The sequence below is a fragment of the Lissotriton helveticus genome, chromosome 9, assembly GCF_964261635.1.
Source record: "Lissotriton helveticus chromosome 9, aLisHel1.1, whole genome shotgun sequence".
Classification (NCBI taxonomy): Eukaryota; Metazoa; Chordata; class Amphibia; order Caudata; family Salamandridae; genus Lissotriton; species Lissotriton helveticus.
Window position 1 is genome coordinate 135,573,575 of NC_136070.1, and position 20,636 is coordinate 135,594,210.

Sequence of the window (20,636 nt, forward strand, 5' to 3'; positions counted from 1 at the left end):
TTTTTCTATTGAGAAGCTCTGATGCAAGCATCTATTTGTTGGTTTAGACCTCCTATAAAGACAAGTTTTTAGATGTTTTTGAAAGGACATTTCTGAAGGCTCTAGTCCGAGATGGATTGGAAGTAGGTTCCACTGTTTGGCTGCCTGTTAGGAACCTAAAAGAGCCACATCCAAGGTGTTTTCTCTTACATTTGGGAATGCTAGCCAGTCCTGGTGCAGCTGATCTCAAGCAGCGCTTTGGGTGGTAAGGTAGAATCAGAGGAAGAAGATAACTTGGACCTTTACCCTGCAGTATTATGTGAACATAGCGCATTGCTTTAAAAGATAACCTCTCCTCTATGGGGAGCCAGTGAAGTATGTCCAGAGCCCACCCTGAGGGGCCATGTTTGGAAATATTTGCGCACTCTGAAGCATTTAGATGCTCCTCTTAGAGGCCCCCAAATAAAGGACGTTACAATAGTCCAATCTTGATACCACAGGGGCCAGGACTGCCATTCTTTTCGCGCAATCCGGAATGAGCCCTAGGATCTTCCTAATCATTTTTAGGACCCTAAAACAGGTTTTTAAAGCTTTTTGGAACAAAAGCAAGGATGGAGCTGTATACAATCCTAAAGGGACCGAGCTCCAGTTACGTGCAGTACAAATAACAAAACTCCTGCCTCCCCAAGAGGAAAGCTTGTGGGAGGGGACAGCCACATTAGTGACTGAGCTTGAACAAAGAGCTCTACTTGGCACAAACCACCTGAGGTTTTCCCTTAGATATGCTGGACCTGAGCCATGAATAGCCTTGTATGGGATGCACAGGGCCTTAAAAATTATACGCTTCCTCACAGGCAACCAATGTAGACTATTGATAGCCTGTGAGGCAGAATGAAATCTGTAAACCTTCAACAACTTCTGAGCAGCCGAGGTATGGAGAATATTTAATTTATGCAGCAAGCTTTTGGGAATATTTTGGTATAATCCATTACAGTAATCTATTCTAGATAGCACAAGGACTATCACAAAAGCTTGCCGTAGGTCAAAAGGTAGGAACTGCTTGAATGACAGGGTTTATAAAGTGATCAGCTACTCCCAAAGGAGTGTCCCAGTGCTACCGAATCCCACAATACTGTCATAGAGATGCTTTAACTCCCAAAGAGCCAAGTTTTCAACAGTTTTTTAAAATTTGTCAGGTTCTTAGAAAGTTTAAGGGGCAGCGGAGTTTGTTCCAAGCCTGTGCCCCCAGGAGGCTGAAGGACTTACCACCCATACATGCCAGGCGCACTTTAGGGACACATGCATACGCTGCCAAAGTTGATCTAAGTGCTCTTGTTGGAGTGTACCAACTGATACGTCTTCTGAGGTAGCTGGCCCCCTTGCCATGAAGAGCCTTAAAGAAAGTTACTATGCCCTTCAACTTTATTCGCTCCCTCACCAGGAGCCAGTGGAGGGCTAAGATGAGGTGCCATGTGGGACCTGGGTTTTGGACGGAGAATATCCCTTGCTGCAGCGTTCTGCACGACTTGAAGGCGCTCTAGGAGAAAATCCAGCAATCCCAGGTAGAGGATGTTCCCGTAGTCTAGTTTGAATGTGATCAGCGCCTGGATCACAATCCTCCTGGAGTCCAACGGGAGAAGCGGAAGGAACTTTCTCAACATCTGAAGTAGTCCAAAACAAGTCCCCACCAGGGCCTGAACTTGGGGAGGCATAGAGAGCGCAATATCAATCTGGATTCCCGGATTCCTAACTATGGATTGGGCCACAGTGGGAGGTGAAAATTCTTCAGGCTACTATTGACTCCAATCGTGCACTAAGGGCAAGCCAAAAACTATTTCTGACTTGTCAGAGTTGCACTTAAGCTGGTTCTCCTCCAGCCACCTGAAGACCTCTGAGAGGCAATATCTAATCACCCCCATCAAACTCATTGTCTCTGTTGCAAAAGAAAATCAGCTGAGTATCGTCAGCATATGAAATTATCTTTGCACCATAGGTCTCCACCAGTGTTGCTAGGGGGGGGCATATACAGGTTAAAAAGCGTTGGGCTGAGGCAGGAGCCCTGAGGTACTGCCACCTTTAAACTGGGCATGGGAGATGAAAAAGGGGGAGTCCAAATAACCTGTTCTCTATACGCCAGGTAGGATGCTAGCCAGGCTAGAGCCCTACCTCCAAAACCCATTTCTCCCAATCTATCGAGGAACCTCGTATGTGGCACCATGTCAAACGCTGCCGACAGGTCCAATAGTATGAGGATCTCTCTAACACCTTGATCTAGCTTCTCCTTTAGATGTTCTGTCACCATCTATAGTTAGCCCTGAAACCTGACTGAGTGGGGTGCAAAAGATTATGTTTTTCAGGAAACTCCATCATTATTTTGTTTACGTGCTTCACCAGCACTTTACAGGAAGCCGGAAGAAGGGAGATAGGGCTGTAGTTTGTTGGTATATGGGGTCAGCGCTTGGTATCTACCATAATACCAGCTGCCAAAGGGAAATTAAAAACCCTATTGATTTGTTGATTTATAGTGGGAGCAAGGGCTGGTAATAGCTTCGCGGGGCATGCATCCACTGGTGAACCACATTTTAGGCTCATCAGATAAGAGAGTGAATCCCCAATTTCAATGGCTGGAAAGTGTAATAACTGAGTGCCTTGTAAGGGCTCCAGGGATGGAAGGAGCCTAAATTGAATCCCCTTTTGTACTTGGCAAGGACATGTTATCCATGGATGCCACTGAGAAGGACTGCTGGATTGTCCCTATTTTGGCATGAAAGGACTGGGCCACCAAGTGCGCCCAGTCCGCTTACAGTTGGGTTGCTTTAATGCTTGCCTTTGGAGACTTAAAGGGCTTCACGATCCCAAAGATCTCGTTGCTCCTATTTTTTGAAGCCGAGATTTTACCCTGCCAGTAGTTCTTGGCCTCTCTCCCCATTTTACAGTGTACTTTTAAGGCTACCCAATAGGTATTCCTATCTTCCAAAAGATAGAGGTTGCACCATTTTCTTTCAATCTTTTTACATTTGCTTTTACTAATTCTTAGTCAAATTGAAAGCCTTAAGCTGCTAGACTGCCAGCTGCCCATTTTGGAGAGAGAACCTGAAGTGAGGAAAGTAGGTTTGGCTTACTTAATCAGGAGACCCGCGGCGGACCTGGAAGTCAAACCAATACTGTGCGAGGGAAATAAAAACCCAGGGAATCCCACCACAAAACAAGAAATGTCAGCTGTTAAAGCTTGGGTGCAATTTATTAAATAATTTCAAAACGCAAAGTTCAAAAAGTGACTAAACCTAACAATAAATTCTCATGCATTATAAAATCAGCTAAAATGCTAGCAACGCTAAGCCAGTGTGCAAAGGAAGTACTAAAGGGTAGTTGTTACCAAACAAAGGCAATTTGTCTCCTTGGAAGATTTCCCCTTACCCTCCATTTTACTACTATGCTGGGTACCACATGGCTCATCCTTGAACCATACTCTTTTTAAAGTTTATGTAACCCCATTGACCAGTCTGATTAAATCATTCTGATTCTCCCTAGTGTCCTAAGCCAATGACACCCAGATTGTGGTATCAGTGACCAGTAACCCGGAGATTACTGCTACTAGATTTCATATCTGCATGCTTCAAATTGAGAGATGGATGAACGACAACTGCCGGAAGTTGAACGAAGCTATAATTGAGGTTCTTTTGTTGGGCAGGAACACGTTTATTTATTTATTTCAAAGGTTTTATATAGCGCTGCTGGACCCAGGAGTATCAGAGCGCTTTACAAGAGAGGTAGACAAAATAAGATAGAATAACAATATGCGCAGAATTAGCAATGGGATACAGTATTGCAATACGTATTTTACAAGGGGGGAACAAAAGGACGATAAAAATTACAAATCTGCAAAAACAGTTCACAAGGGATATAATGTTGCATTCAGACGAGGTGGTGGGGATAAGAGAGGAGAAAAGAGTGGACATGCTCAGTGACAGTAATATTAGATACCCCAATACTTGTTGTGGGGAAGTACTTTGAGTTCTTTTTTTAAAAGGGAGTAAGAGGGGTTGCAGCGAAGGTCTTTGGGGATAGAGAGTTCCAAATGGTAGGAGCATTACCAGAGAATGCACGGGATGGTGTTTTTTGACATTTTAGTGTGGGTGGGATCAAGAGAAGGGAGTTGGTGCTTCTCAGGGACCTTGAGCAACCTGCTTTTTTTGGTTTGATTGCAAGGTAGGAGGGGGTGTTTTGGTGAAGAGCGTTGTGAGTGATACAGGCAGTTTTGTAAGTGGATCTTCCTTCAATTGGGAGCCAATTAAGATTTTTGAGGACGGGGGAAATGTGGTCAAATCTTTTACAGTCAGAGATAAGTCGGGCAGCTGGATTGAGGACAGATTTAATCGGTGCAAGATGGGTTTTAGGGGTGCCGGCAAGAGTGGCGTTACCATAGTCGATCCTGCAAAAGGACAAGCGATTGGACAATGATTTTGAAATCATCAGCTGGAATGAAAGTTTTGATTTTCTTGAGGTGGAGAAGGGTGAAAACAGCACTTTTGGCTGCATTTTTAATGTGGGGGATGAGATTGAGATTATGGTCGATGCTGATTCCTAGGGATTTAACAGAATTAGAGGTGGAGAGGGAGCAATTGAGAGCTTTGATATCATCGACCCAGATTTGGATGGGAAGGGTATTGTTTTTGGGGGTGAAAAGGATGATTTCAGTTTTTTTGGGGTTCAGTTTGAGATGGTTGCGATCGAACCAGGCTTGTACTCTAGTCAGGGTGTCATTGAGGTGAAGGATGTCGTTGTGGGATTTGATCTTGTAGTATAATTGGGTATCATCGGCATAGAGGTGGTAACTTATTTTAGCTTGTTTGAGAATGAGGGTGAGTGGTTACATGAAAAGATTGAAAAGGGTTGGGGATAGGATGGATCCTTTAGGGACACCGAGGGAGACAGGTTGAGGTTTAGAAAGGAAGTGGCTAAGCTTGATTTACTGTGATCTGTTTTGAAGGAATGAGCAAAACCATTTGTGTACAGTGCCTTTCAAGCCAAATCGCTCTTGAGAGTGTTGAGAAGGGTGGGATGATGGACCGTATCAAATGCCGCCGAGAGGTCAAGGAGGATTAGTAAAGAGGATTCACCTTTGTCAAGGGAGCGATGAATGACGTCCGTGATATTTAACATAGCGGTTTCTGTACTACAGCCTTTTCTAAATCCAGATTGAAAAACATCAAGGAGATTGAAGGCGAGGATATGGTTCTCTAGTTGTGATAGGACACATTTATCAAGGGTTTTATAGAGGAAAGGAACGTTAGAGATAGGGCATAGGTTGTTAAGGTCATTTGGGTCGGCAGAGGTGTTTTTCAGGATGGGGGAGATTTGACCAAGCTGAAGGGAGGCCGGGACGCAACCAGTGGAAAGGGAGGAGTTGATGATATTGGTCCAAATAGGGGCAATGGTAGATTTGAGGTCTTGGACCAGGTGGGCGGGAAGAGGATCTTTGGAGTGGGAGGAAGGTTTGAGTTTGGTAATGATGTTAATGATCGATGACTCAGAAACTGGACTAAATTCACTCCATGAAGCATTGTTTTTGGCTATGAGTCCATTAGGAGGGAGGTCTGGTTGTGCGAGAGCAGGAGGGGTTAGAGATGGGTCTCGAGGAGTAAGAGGAGTGGAAGAAGGTGAGTTAGGAGTGTTAGGGTGGGTGTGTTGTATGTGGGGGGTTGGAGTGAGGGGGGGAGGGAAGAGAAGGATAGTTCGATCTTATTGACTTTGTTAATAAAGAAGCTGGCAATTTCTTCACATTTGTCAATAGAGGCTGATATTTTAGGAGGGCCAGTAGAGGTTTGTTTTTTAACAATGCTAAAGAGTTCTCTAGGTCGGTTTCTGGCCTGTTCAAGTTGTGACCGGAGAAAGGAGACTTTTTCATTGTAGATGTTTTTTTTGTATTGGCCTCTAGCAGTTCTGAGGAGAGCCAGATTGTCAGTGGTGGGATGATTTCTCCAAACACGTTCAGATTGTCTTAGGGACCGTCTTTCATTATTGAGTTCAGAATTGAACCAGGACTTGGGAGGGTTGGTTTTTTGTTGTTTGAGTTTAATTGGAGCAATTAGATCAAGGGCTTCGAGAATAGAGTTATTATAATGGTTAGTTAGGTCATTGGTGCTGTCAGAGAGAGGGGGTAGAAGTAAGTGGGTTTTAATTGTGGATTCCAGTTCACCAGGGGGAATAAGGTGAAGATTGCGTGTAGGTTTCTTAGGTAGGGTGTTGATGGGGGCGGGGCGATTAGTGGGTCTGTTCACGTTGAAGAGGATGAGGTAGTGATCAGACCAGTCGACAGAAAGTATAGTAGAGAGGGAGGCTAGATCGTTGCTAGTTATGATAGCATCTAGGGTGGAACCTTTATTGTGAGTGGGGGAATGGCAGAGTTGGGTCATGTTGGTGATGCCCATGGTATTCTTAAATGTGATGACAGCAGGGTCATCATTTTTGTTCCAGTGGATGTTGTAGTCACCAAGGAAGATATTCATAGAGTATGAGAGAGATGCTTGGATAATAAGGTCAGACATCTCTTCAGTAAAGGAGAGACAATTTCCAGGGGGGTGGTAGATGGTGTGCAGCCGAGTGGTGGGGAGTCATAAGTAAAGAGATCTGCGCAAAGGTATTCAAAGGATGAAGGGTCTTGTGGCTCGACAAGCGAGATGTTAAGATCAGCTTTAAAAATTAGTGCAAGGCCTCCTCCTGTTTGCTCGATTCTATCTTTCTTGATGATAGAGTAACCAGGGGGAATAAGCAAGTCGAGGATCGGAGTGGAGTGGGCGGTGAGCCAGGTTTCAGTTAGGAATGCTATGTCGATGTTTTCACTGAGAATGGTTTCAGCAATCTCAGTGGCGTGGCAGGAGGCGGAATGGCAGTTTATCAACATGCAATAGAGGGGAGAGGGGTCAGGGTGTTGTGTTGAGGGACAGGGGGGACTGGGGGGGATAGGTCTCAATTGTTGGGGAGGTCTAGGGGATGTTGGAAGAAGGGGGAGTCTGCTAGTTCCTAGGAGAACTGGGATAGTAGATTGATGAGTAGGGTGCTTAGTGGAAGTAGGTTGATGAGTAAGTGGCGTAGTGGATGAGGATGAGCAGGGAGCGAAAGGTAAGTTTGTGAACGTATTAGTTTCTGAGGTTGTTAGGTAATGATCAAGTTGTGGACGGGGGGGTGTGATGGCATTGTGAAGTGGGGCGATTGAGGAAGGCTGAGCGGGTGTGGAACTGTTTGAGGAGCTATTAGCGAGCGGAGGAGTGTAGATGTTGGTAATCTCGTTTGGGGGTGTTGATGGGTTGGGATTGGTGTTAATGAGCGGGGATAGGGTGTATTGTGAGGGGGTCAGAGAATAGGTATGAGTAGAGGCGATGGTTTTAGTAAGGAGAGAGATAACGCTTCTGAGTGAGGAGAGTTCTGAAACGAGGGATGAAAGGAGAGGTTCAATGTAAAGGGGTGACGATGTGTGAATTTGGTTGAACAGTATTTGTTGGGTAGTTGTATGGGTCAGGGTTGTTTTGAGGGGGGATGAAGTGAGGTGTAAAGGGAGGAAAACCAGGAGGGGGGAGGGGGGTGGAGTTGTAATGTGGGGGAGGATCTTTATTGGAGGGAGGGAGTGTATAGGAGGTGGATGTGGGAGGGGTATTGCTTTTGGGCAAGTAGTTAAGTGGAAGTGGCGTGGGGCAGTAGGAATTGGCGTAGATGGAAGATTGTTGGTTCTTGAGGATAGCAAGGGGGTGTGGGAGTGGGGTTATGTTTGAGGAGGTGTGGGGGCAGTTAAAGAAGTTTGGGGGATGAATGAGTGTGGCGTGAGGGGACGAGGAGAGATCGGAGGAGAGGTGGTATTGGAGTCAGAGGAAGGGAGGTGAGTAACAGAGAGTGTAATATTGGAAAGGGGGGTTACCAGGGGGTCAGTGGTAGAGGGCGAAGGGACATGGGAGTCAAGGAGAGGGGGGAGCATAGGGGAGAGGGTGTACTTAGGAGGGGAGAACAGGGGGTAAGTGGTAGGGGGAGAAGTGAAGTGGGCGTCAAGGGGAGGGAAGGACATAGAAGAGAGTGCATTGTTCAAATCAGGGGAGATAAGGGGGAGAGTGAAGTGGGCAGGAGATAGCATTGAGGGGTTGGGTAGTGTGGAGGACGGTGGGGGAATGTTGAAGAGGAGATCGAAAGGAGAGGAGTGAGTGATGGAGTATAGAGAGTTCAGGGATGGGGGGGAAGTAAGATTAGGCATGAGGGAGACAGGGCAATCATACAATGTGGAGGATATATGGTTGGGGAGGGGGGAGTCGTTGGTGGGGACGGAAGGAGGGGTGGCACGAGGTTGGGAGATAAGGGAGTCGTAGCATGATATAATGTTGAGCGCGAGGGAGGTAAGTAGAGATTGGGTAAAATCAGTAGGATTAGTTGTGGACGGGGAGGGGGAGATCATGAGAGGGGATAAAGCGGGAGGGGGGGTGAGGGGATTCCGTACTAGTATTAGTGATGTAGGCTGGGGAGTTCAATTGTGTGTGGGAGGGGGTAGTAGGGTTGGAGGGAGGAGAGGAGGAGGGTATATCTGGAAGAGGTGAAAAGAGGGTAGGAGAAATGAAGGGAGAAGGAGGTGATACAATTTGAGGTGATTCAGAGAGATGAGAAGAGGGTGCAGGGGAAGTGTTGGGGGTGATGAGCTGTGGGATTGAGGCAGTGAGAGGGTAGGGTTCAAGTGTTGTGTGAGGGATTGGGAAATAGCGCTAAAGTGTTGTTCAAAGATATCAAGGTTATTTTCTGACGCTTGGATGAGAATGGTTCCGGATTTGAAGATGGAGATCTCTATTTCACCAGGAAAGGAGGGAGATGGCGTGGTGGAAAGTTTCAGCCCGTATGGGATTTTGCGTGAATTAGCTATAGGGAGGTGACTAAGAAATAGGCTTTTCCATTTAGATGGTCGTTTGGTGGAGGCAGAGACGTTTGTGCTTGAAGTTTTTCTTGCCATGTTTGGAGAGATGGGAGGGGTAGAGGATGGACCAAGAGTTAGGGCCGAGTTTAGAGATGGGTGAGTTTGGGGTCGTGGGGGAGAAAGAGGGGTGGCATGATTCAGAGAATATGGGGAGAAAGAGTGCAGGTCAGAGTAGAGATCAATAATCCTTGAGGTGAGGATTAAGGTAAAAAACCTAGCATAATATTAAGTGGACAACTAAGAGAAATAGAACTTCAAATGAGGAGGAGCAGGCAAGTAATAACAAATATGTAAAGTAAAACAAAAATATACGTCATAAAGATTACATAAAAGGAAGGATATATCTTATTAAACAGTCCAGGAATTAAGGAGTTAGAGATCGGCGTGTATGTAAAGCAAGTCAGATAAATACAACACTAAAACAAATATTTAAGCAAGACATTACTAAAGTGCATGTAATGGCAATATAAGTTGTGGGGGATAGGTCATAAGTCAGTTGAGGAGGGGACAGAGTAGAGTGCAATAATCCTTAAGGTGAGGATTAAGGTAAAATACCTAGCATAATATTAAGTGGACAACCAAGAGAAATAGAGCTTCAGATGAGGAGGAGCAGGCAACTTATAAGAAATATGTAAAGCAAAACAAAAATATATGTCATAAAGATTACATAAAGGAGGGATATATCTTAAATTAAACAGTCCAGGAATTAAGGAGTTAGAGATCGGCGTGTATGTAAAGCAAGTCAGATAAATACAACAGTAAAATAAATATCTAAGCGATAAATTACTAATGAGCATATAATGGCAATATAAGTTGTAGGTGATAGGTCATAAGTCAGTTGAGGAGGGGGTAGGGATAAGATGAGGGATATATTGTCAGTAGTTTTTAAAGAGGTTGGGTATAATTGGGAGGTAGAGGAGATAATTAGAAGGAACGTTCTTCTGGTCTCCCAGCTGGTGGCCACAGGAACTTGGGACTCTTCCCATCCCTGTTACCAAAGTGAAAAACCTCTGAGTTCTTTTTGACATTAAGCGATCTGTTGAAGGTCAGATCAACGCTATCACCTCTTCTTCCTAATTTATGCTGAAGCTATTTAGGAAAGTCTGCCTTTTATCGCATGGGAACTGCAGAAAACCGTGGTCTCTGTTCTTATCATCTCTAAAGTGGACTACTTCAATGCTCTCTTCACTATTATACAGAAAAGATTCTTTAAAAAATAAATGTTTTATTTTATTAAGTATATTGATGCATAGTACAACATCATGAATACAGGTAAATTTGCCCTCCCATACATACTTATCTAAGGACATTTTCTCTGATTTCCCCTTGGGCTTTACATAGCCCTACACTTGTTCGGATGATAATCCCATCCTCCAATGAGATCAATCAAACATTGGCTACTCCCATTTACTTGAAGCTGTGTCTTATACTCTGTATTTACAGCCCTGTGTGCTTCCCCCACTTCCCCCATACTTTGCCGGGACATCCCTTGCCCTGATTAATTACTTTCTCTGCCGCACGCCCAAGTCCAGGTCTTGCTCCCATTGCCTCACTGTAGGCGGCTGCGACTTCCCCACGCTCTGGCAATATTTGTTTTGGCTACTACATCTGCCGGCATTAATGACAGTTTAACATGCTTTGACCATTTTATTTCTCCAGTAACAGAAAAGATTCTTAAGCAAAATTCAGATTCTTCAGAAGGCTGCGGCCCACTTGCTCTTAGGAATCCCCAAGCATAAGTCTGCATCACAGGTCCTGACCCAGCTTCACTGGCTTTGCATCAAGAAGCGCATTGACTTTAAGGCTCTCTGCATCACATTTAAGGCTCTGCATAACACTGGACCTGAAGACCTTTAACAGTGCTTTCAGTGGTATACCCCTACTAGACTACTCCGTTCAGCCCCATCCTTCAACCAAGTAGTTCCAAAACTCAAAAGATCAAACTGGGGTGGCAGGAGTTTCGTGGCCTGCACCTCCAAATTGTGGAACTCCATGCCTTCTGATCTCAAGAAAAAGACTGGCCTGCTTGCTAATAGAAAAAGCCCTAAAACCTGTCTCTTCAATCATTGGGAACCCTCTGCTTAGTCTATTTTTCAGATCCGCTTGGTTATTTCCTTCTCTTGAGCTAGCAACTAGACATCGCCAAGTATTAGCTAACTCTATGAATTCAATTTTCATTTCATTTCAATTGTTCATACATTTTGTGATGCATAGTTACATCAAATACAGGAAATAGCAATAAGTGATAGGAACTATTATTCATGCAAATATTTTAGTTAATGCCCTCTTTCCCCCCAAACGTAGAGTTGTAAAAATCACATCACTCATTAAACATTGCACATCTTACAAGATATTCTCTGTTCAGAAAACCCCATTCTGATTTAAAAATATAGAGTACATTTATGTTCAGGTTAGAGCTGTTCCAAATAATATTTGAACCCCAGTTCCATCTTATGATCAAAATAGGCTGCCATTATACTACCTGGTCTTATTTTTATTGCCTCTAAGTTCCCACATTGACACTTGATAACGTTCTTCTACAATTTCCAGTGTATCAGGACCAACTTTACCTGGATGAGTCCATAAATAGCCCAACTGTAAATCTATTAGTAGCTTTCTAACATGTGCAAACCAAGTCCTTCCCTTATCCTACCACAACTTTTCCCTTCCTCATCTGTTTTTAAATATGTGCGGGCATTTGGGTTCCTAACCAGCATGATCCAGTACAATTCTGGTTTGATTTCCAGCAGGTCTGAGTTTAGCAAATATGGCCAATAGAGGGTTACCAGGTCCAAGCCTTAGCAAGGCTCTTATAACATTATTTTTATTTATTTGCAATGAATTTATATTACTATGCTCCCATAGCTCATCCCCATAAAGTGCAGCTGCTGCTGCTTTCTAGTTATAAATTTGAAGTATAGTGCTAATGCTCTGAGAGTCAGCTTTGCCCCTAAATTTAGGCAGGGCTATGGATGTTTGTAACTGGATGGCACTAGCCTTTGATATTTGTTCCTTCCATTGACGCAGCTTAGTAAAGCGTATACCCAGACAATCAAATGTGCAACACTCTCAATTTGATCTCGATACACCATTAATTTTGTCTTCACTCTCGGTGACTGCTTCAATGGCATAATTCTTCTCAATGTATTAGTTCATTAATCTTCCCTATAGTTTAAGCTTTGTGTTTTCATCTCTAGTCAATAGGATGGCTTCATGTGCAAAGAGGATTGAGACTTTGCATCCATCAATTATAGTGACATCAAGAGGGGTTTCCATAAGTAAGCTGTCACATTTTTAGAAATAAGCTAAAAAGCAAAGGCAAGAAAACATTGACCTGTCTCACACCATTTCCTGTTAGAAATGTTCCACTGTCTTCACCCCAGGGCCATATTTGAATTTAGCTGTGTTATCAGTGTGGAGGCCTGTTATCGCCCATAAAGTTGGATTCTCAACTCCCTGATCCTCCAAGGTTTGCCATAAAATTGTGCAGTTAACGAGATCAAATGTTGACTTCAGGTCAATGAAGGTTAAGTTTAATGGTGCCTTCTTAACTACTGTATATTGATGGCAAATCATGTATAGTCAGATAGCTTGGTCTATAGTTCCTATTCTTGACCTGAAGCCAGCCTGCTCCTCGGACAGGATATTCTCACTATTCACCCATCCCCATAACTGATATAATAAGACTTTCTCAGATATCTTGTTGGCCTCATCCAAAAGGGAAATTGGACGATAAGTGGAAGGGCAACCGTGTCCACCTTTTTTGTAAAGTGGCGCTAAAATAGAAGAATGCTAGGAATGCAGGATATTTGCAGTAGCAAGAACCACATTGAATACTCTTGCAAGTATTTAAGCCCTTAGTGAAGGATATTCCTGGAACAAATTAGTTGGTACTAAGTCTGACTTAAGATCTTTATTTTTTTCATACTGCTCAGTGCTCTCTCTACCTCTAGTATTAGAATATTCAATTGAAGATATTTCCATCATCTTCTCATACAGGGATAGAGAATTATATCCATCGTGTCTATTATCACTGTATTAATTACTAAAATAGTAAACCAATTTTTGGGGTCCTATTTGTCCGTCTTCTTTATTTATTCCCCTCCTCCCCACACACTCTCAACGTAGGTCACTATTTTCCAGAACTGCTTAGATTCCTTCATAGCAGCCACCTCTCTTAGCTCTGTCCAGAGTGTATTCTGCCCTACTTTCTTTTTAACTCTCACTAAGTTCTCATACCCCTGCCTGCATAATTTGGAAAAGCAATTTGTTTTGCATATTAAAATGGCCTCGGACTAAAGCTTGCAAAACTCTGTTTCATATTAAACATTCTGCATCATACCAAGTACATTTATGGGTGGCCAATGTCCCAGAGCTTGCCAAAATGACCTAATTTCAATTATCATGGATATAAAGTAGTTCAATATCATATCATTACTGTTAGGGGCACTGAGGATGTCTCCTCAGAGTCTTACCAAAATGTCTTCAAAAAGAGGAATTTCATCGTAGTATTTTTTTGTGTTTCCAGCCCTACTATTATTAGCTGGAGCATTTGCAAAGTAATACTCTGCCTGGTCAAACCTCCTGTTGTCTCTTTGTCCCTAATGTTCAGCACATGATTGACTGTGAGTAGATGACATCGCTCTTTACCCTCCTCACAGTAACTATATCTTCCACATTTTCCAGCTTTCTAGATGGACTATGATATAGTCAATCAATGAAGCATTTTTTCCAATACCATAAGTCATTTGGGCTGGACTATAAGAGGGGATTCGACCATTCAAGAAACAAAGCCCTTGCTGTATGGGAAATATAAAGGGGGCCTTCCCTTTCTTATTTGCTTTTTCTAAGATCATATCTGGACTCAGAATCCTTTGCTAGATTTTCTTTATTAATGAAATCATCGGAGCGGCATGAATTAAAGTCCCCACAAATCAGCAGCCAGTGCTCACCTCTGTATGGGTTCTTGTCTTATCTTATCTTTTGATATTCCTCTGTGATAAGTTTAATGTAATGTGTAATATTACTGCAAGTTGCCTGCACCTTAGGAGTCCACCTAGGAGAAATGTATACATCAACAAAGTCATTGATTGCAATTTCTGCACTAACCTTAGTTAGTCCCACATATAATGCATTAGGAGAAAGGTGAGCTTCATCCAGTTGTTTTAACTTGCAGTTTAATTTAAAAGATACTCATACTGACTCCCTCCCACAGATCTCCCGTATTTAAAATTCCCTAAAGCCAACTGCTCCCTTTTCAGACAGTACCCATGCAAATTATGTGATTACTGATACATTTTAACCATTTTACATCATCTAATTTGCTATTTAATCCAGCAATGTTCCAGTATAGAATTTTATAGGGTTACTGGTAGTATAACTTAACCCATTCCTCTGGGAACATCATGCAACCACTTAGCACTTCCTCATTTGCCGCTGTTGCAGAACATTCAGTCTGACCCATCTAAAATCCTACTCTCGCTTTTACTTGCAAGGGTTGCAGCCAGCCATGTCCATCCTGCCCACAGTTGGTTTCTGGCTCCCCTTTCTTTGGAGATCACTCCAGAGTTGGGTCTGTCTAACCATCCCTGGGTGGTCCCCCATTGTAATAGGTAGTTTATCATACTCATCCTCATTACAAGTTTCTGCATACTTGCATAAGTGTGATTCCACTATCCATGGATTTTCCACACCCTTATTTCTAGACTGATCATCCACTAATGAATTGTTACTCTGTGGTAGTACTTGGTGGTAGAGCAAGTCCTCTATGCCCATAATATGAAGGTTATCCAGAAGCTTTAACCACATGGCTGCTGGAGCTATTCCCCTGCGGTGCTGGACAGCAACCAAAACGGGTGTGGTCATGACGAGCTCAGCTCGTCATGAGCACCTGAGAGGTATATGCCATGACGAGCTGAGCTCGTCATAAGCACCGAAGGGGTTAAGATCAGTCTACTTATGCCAAGTGATGCAAGCTCCTCTTTTGTTGTTTGAAGGTCAGTCGAAAATTGTGGCATAAACTGTATCCTAAAGTGCCACTCACAGTAGTCACTTTATGTGATACAACTCTTAATGCCGGGCATTGGACCTTCTATTATAATATGTTTGGCTAAATATCAATTTGGATAAAACAAGATCAGTGTGACAAGACTATGGCACAATTCATTGCATCTTGATAAGCATAGTGAAAGTACTTGTTGCAAGTAGTGAACAACTGTGCAGACTCATGCATCATTCTGCCGCACGGCCTATCTTTATAATATAACTAGCTGCCCGCCCCGACGTTGTCCGGGGATGAAATAGAATCTCTGCAATGGTTGTTATAGGCAAGGCAAATTTATTTCAAAACTTGCCTGTGAGTCCGCTCAGAAGCCCTCGTTCGGTACCGCTGAAGGTGAGCGTGTGCTCTTCTGTTTGTTGTCCTTGCCGCAATATGCGAAAGTGTGTGTCCGCTCCAGGCGACGCGGCAGCCGCGAACGAGTTTGTCCGCTGTAGAGCCACTTAGACGCACCACATGACGTCAACGGCCAACAATGCCAAATGCAACTCTCGCGTCTAATGGCAAATGCAACTTCCACTTCTCGCAAGCGGTGCAATCCATGTTTGTTTGTTTTGAGGAATGCCACGCCCATCGCTGTCTGCACATGCCCCCCATCGCTCTATGCAAATGCCCCCAGCACAACGCTTTTCGCAAGCGGTATCATACAGCAGGGTTGGGTTTTGACGAATGCCGCACCCATCGCAAGCGGTATAATTCAGCAGGGTTGGCTTTTGGCAGGGTTAGGTTTCGACGAATGGCGCGCTCATCGCAAGCGGTATAATTCAGCAGGGTTGGGTTTTGACGAATGCCGTGCATATCGCTCTATGCACACGCCCCCAGCACAACGCACACGCCCACAACGGACTACTTTTTCCCAAACGTTCTTTTTCCCTTCTAATGTATATGTTGGGCTGGTGTGTCCATCAGCTGATACTCTCCTTTCCAACGCTGTATTGGGTGTTCCGGTTGGCGCTGTGGTTCCGGAGCTTACCCGCCCCAAAGGTTTGGGCTCTCTCTTTATAATATTAGTATGGACTACACTAGTGCCCCTAGCGGTGACGAAGTGCAACCTAGCCAAAAATAAAAAAGCAAACAGGTGGGGGGATCCTCATTAAAGATGAACAAGCTTAAAGGGGAGAAGGGCAGGAGTACAAGAGAGAGACTAGTCCATTATATGCACACACTAGCCCCATCTGTAAGAGAAAAGGAGAATTCGCCCACCAACATGCATTTTTACCTTCATCTTTCTCAAGAGTCAATATGAACTCATTGATCCACAAAATTATGTAGCTTGTTCTGTCTGACTATTAAGTTGTAAAATAGGTTATTAAAGGTGAATATAGGTTCTGCAGGGAAGTTTCAGTGTCAGTAAAGAAGCAAAGGCTCTAACAGAAACTAGACCTAAACAACCCTCTGACCCTTAGTCTGCTCCAATAACACTGATAACCACCCATTGTCTTTATAATGCGAGGAAACAAATATTTCTGAGTTGGGCCTTAATCACGTGTTGCAGCGTGCGAGCTCAAGACTGTGGTGGCAAGTGGTATGTTAAAATAAGTTATTACAATTCATGCCATGCAATGACACTGAATTCACATGACAAACATTGACTTTGTGAATTTAGTTCGTAGTTTTGTATGGTTGTATGACATTACAACGCATGCTTTTACCCCGCATGCCGTTACAACGCTATTTTTTACCCCCACCTGCTGTCGGGGTGCGCTGGAGTTTGGAATAGTATCATGTACTATTCCAACTCTAGTCTGTGCAACAGTAGGGAAGGTGTTGAAGTTAAATCCAACACCTTATACCCCCTACAGCGAGCCATTTTTTGTTGTAATGGCATGCGGGGTAAAAGCATGCGTTTTAATGCGTGCGTTGTAACAGTTGTTTCCCGTTTTGTACACTGCACCATATAATTGTGCGCAAATATGCATTTGTGAATTAGATTACAAGTGGCAGCCTGTGAATGGAACTTTCCTGTGCTTTCTATATCCCGTCACCAGTATAGCCTCTTTTCTTTTTCCTTTTTAGAAACCGGTCTCGGGTCCTGTTAGAGTTGTGCATCTGCTGCTATACTGTGATGAGACCCACCATTATTGCTCACTCATTGTTACGTCTACAATCCTAACCACGTCTTAGTACAAAAGTATCCAAGAATTATCCTTTAAAACTGTAGAGCTACTGCATTCCTTTTATCAACCCCCTTTCTTTCTATTTTGCCAGGTGTATGTCCACCCTATATGAGGAACCTGACTGGTCTCAAAAGGATTTGCAAAGTGTAATCAGCTCTACCAGAGATTCTGTGATCAACAAGAAGAGGGCCTTTTCTGTGGATCGCTTGAAATATTACTACCAAGAGCTATCCTCAATGGAGAAAGAAGGGAGGAAAGTCTCCTACGTAGATCTCTGGGGGCTTATCATTGAGTGTATGCTGTACCAGAAGGTAAGAAACCCTCTCTAGGCCTGATGAATGTTCATATTTGGTTATCCAAACCCACTGACAAACTTCCACAATTATATGTCTATGAGTCAGAGCGGCGTCTCATTGAGGCAGGCGTAGGTGGTCACCTGAGGTGCTGCCCTCTATTTAAAGCCACAAGAGACCTGATTTTTGGGAAGATTTTTTAGGATGACCAGACAGTGATGCTTGCACTTTATTGGGGTGTGCACTGTCGTCAAAGTGTGCTTCCAGTAATAAACAAAATTTAGCCTGGTGATCAATTGTGTCAGGGTTGGAGCCCACAGGTCCATCAGCAAAGGTAATGTGGTGACGTACGCGTTCACCTGCCTAGAAACTAAAATCAATGCCAGCTGAACAGGGGTACAGTCTTGGCGCAAGGCTTGGCACCTTACAAAATGCTGTGGCATACCATTGGGAGAGGTGGAGACGAGAGCTGGAGATAGCTACCTCTATGTGTGGTATTTGGGTAGCGTAAACCAAAGCCAAAGGCAGCGAGCTCTGTACAGGGTCATAGTCAGCATGCAGTCAATGAGTGAAAGAAGAGGTCCACAAGTCCGATAGCATGCAAAAACACCACCCTTCTCTATTTACCTGCCAGATCTTTTCCCTTCGCAAACTCGTACCAGCACCTACACCTCTCTGCCCCGTGACTACAACTTAATCCATGGCTTGATTCCACAACAGAACTCAGTCACTCGCGCATGCCCATCTACCATATTTACAACTGACCAAGTCCCCATTTTTCAGATCTTCAGATCATATTCCCTTTACCAATGCTAAAAGCCCAGACTGCCAATGCTAAAAGCCCAGAATGCCAAAAATGTCCACTCTTGATTTCTATCTGATCTTCCCCAATCCGGTCTCTGCATATCTGTATGCATATGTTTGTGTAGGATGTGTTTGTGTCTGAGAGCAGGTTTGTGTGTGTTGGATTTGTGTGTCTGTAGGTATGTGTGTATCGGAGTGGTGTGTGTGTGTGTCTGTGAGTGTGTGTTGGGCACTCTGTGAGTTGGTGAGTGTTGTAAATTCTGTGAGTATGAGGATTAATGTGTTGGGCATTTTTAGAATAGGGTTGCGGTCTCAGACAAAGAAACTAATGAATTTATATATGTATTAGCGCTTGTATAGTGCAAACCTAGCTGGGTTCTACTGAGTGCCCTTTTAGGGTAAATAAACTGTAATTTAAGTTGTGTGTTTCTGACGTTTCTAGGTTTGAGTGATTATGTATGTGCTGGATTTCCTGGTAACGAAGGTGAATCAAAATGATGCTATTATAATAGAGGTCCAGGCATGCTTGGCATGCCTCCCTACCTATAAGAACAGGGGCTCCTAGGGAAAACCAGGGCTCAGTATGTATCCAACAGCAACCTATGAGCCAGCATTTGAAGAGTGGGTATGCAATTCACCCAAGAGACAATTTCACCTGGTGATCTGGCTTTGAGGAGCATGTATGAAATTCACCTTAGTGTTACACCCTCAACTGCTCATGGGCAGCATTTGCGTGGGCTCCTACAAGAGTTGATTTGGTGGAGTTGGGGGTCCACACGTTCTTGCATGCCAAGGAGATTGAGTGCTGCTCTGCTTCTGGGGTTCTGCCTGGAGCTCCTTCAGTCAGATCCCTGCCTGCCCCTTCTTGGAATTCACCCAGGGTGGGGTGGAGCTGATGCTCATCTGCAGTCATATGGTCTTCCTGGACAAAGATGGCTATCACTTGTTTGAAGGCTTTTAGTCATGTCAAATTCAAGTCAAAATCCTTTATTTCTAAGAAATAAATTAATTTTACATAGTCTGTATTTAGCATACACAATTACAAGAATCATAAGATGGTTACATAACACTTAATTCGATTAATCCACTAACACTTATTGTCAGCCTGAAATAAAAAACAAACAGTATGAAATTTCAAATTTCTTTACATTAAAACTCAATCAAAGGCCATCACATTATCGTATACCGATTAAGAATATTTAAGATATTATTAATACCCCAAGACATAGAGTTCATTAAAACAGGTAAAACATCATGAAGTGCAAAGTGCAGGGCTATACTTTCTTGGAGGGGGGAAATACATTTCTCAGGGCTTGCATTTCATGTAATCAACTAGAACAATATAAAGTGCAGCATACAACCCGACCCCATCATTACTTACCTATTCGCATCATTTGAAACATGGCAAATTGCCAGAGGCATGCTTCTCATCTTGCCAATCACAATTATAACATGCAGTATGCAGGACAACTGTCTCAACCCCAGGTCTTACCTTCAATCAACCTCCTAACATATTTGGAAATGGTCTATAAAATAAAAATAAGCCCCTACCAAAACTGGAAGTACAAATCCTACCCTCAGTCTGAATCAATTAAAAATAGAAAGTCTGACATAGGAGGTTACAATCTTCCATAAGAATTGACCAGTAGCAATAGCTACAGCCTGAAAGCTGAGACCACGTAGCAGGTTAAGTCCCTTATCTCACTTTTGAATACCATATTATATTATTATATAAAAACAGGACATGGAATCTTCCTCCTTTCCTTAAGGAAGAGTACACAGTACAACAAAAGATGACTCGCTGAGTACTTACGATCCCGCCACCAGGGACGATTGCCCTGGTTCTCTGTAATTTTCAGCTTTAGACGTGGCATCAGCCATCCATGGTCAATGTCAATCTTTAAATGTAAAGTTTTATAACTCCGGTACGTATCCAGTATTTTATATAGATACTAGCAGCCTGTCCCGACGTTGTCCGGGTATGAAATAGAATGTGTGCAATGTGTGTATTTGGCAAGGGCAATTTATTTTAAAATCTCCTCGCAGTAGACAACATTTTTTGTTTCATTTGAATCTGGACGGAGAATAAATTGGTCCCAGGGCAAGGCCCACACTGCATTCGGCCCTTTCAGACGCACCCAGTCCAAGGCACACACTACATTCGGCCCTTTGAGACGCACCCGGCCAAGGCACACACTGCATTCCTCCCCAGTATGTGTGAGACAACGGGCAGTCCCCCAAGGGAGTCGAGCGAACGGTTACTTACCACACCTCCAGGTGAACGCAGACGCCCATTGAAGGCATACGCCCAGGTGCGCGATTGGTATCCTATTTTTAGAATGTGTGGCGATTGGTGGCTGCCGATTGCCACGCACATTGTGTACGCCCCTTGCTCCTGTGCAATCCGCAATTGCCTTGCCCGTTTGTGATGCCGATTGATG

The 20,636-nt window shown here is 43.7% G+C and overlaps 1 protein-coding gene across 2 annotated transcripts in view; it reads left to right on the forward strand.

Annotated features, from left to right (window-relative positions):
- Positions 1-20,636, forward strand: part of PLA2G4F (phospholipase A2 group IVF) — a 341,301-nt gene that overhangs the window by 177,834 nt on the left and 142,831 nt on the right. For both annotated transcript variants that reach the window (XM_078659639.1, XM_078659638.1), the window contains exon 13: positions 17,190-17,409. In XM_078659639.1, the coding sequence (XP_078515765.1) occupies positions 17,190-17,409 (220 nt within the window). The remainder of the gene's footprint in view (positions 1-17,189; positions 17,410-20,636) is intronic.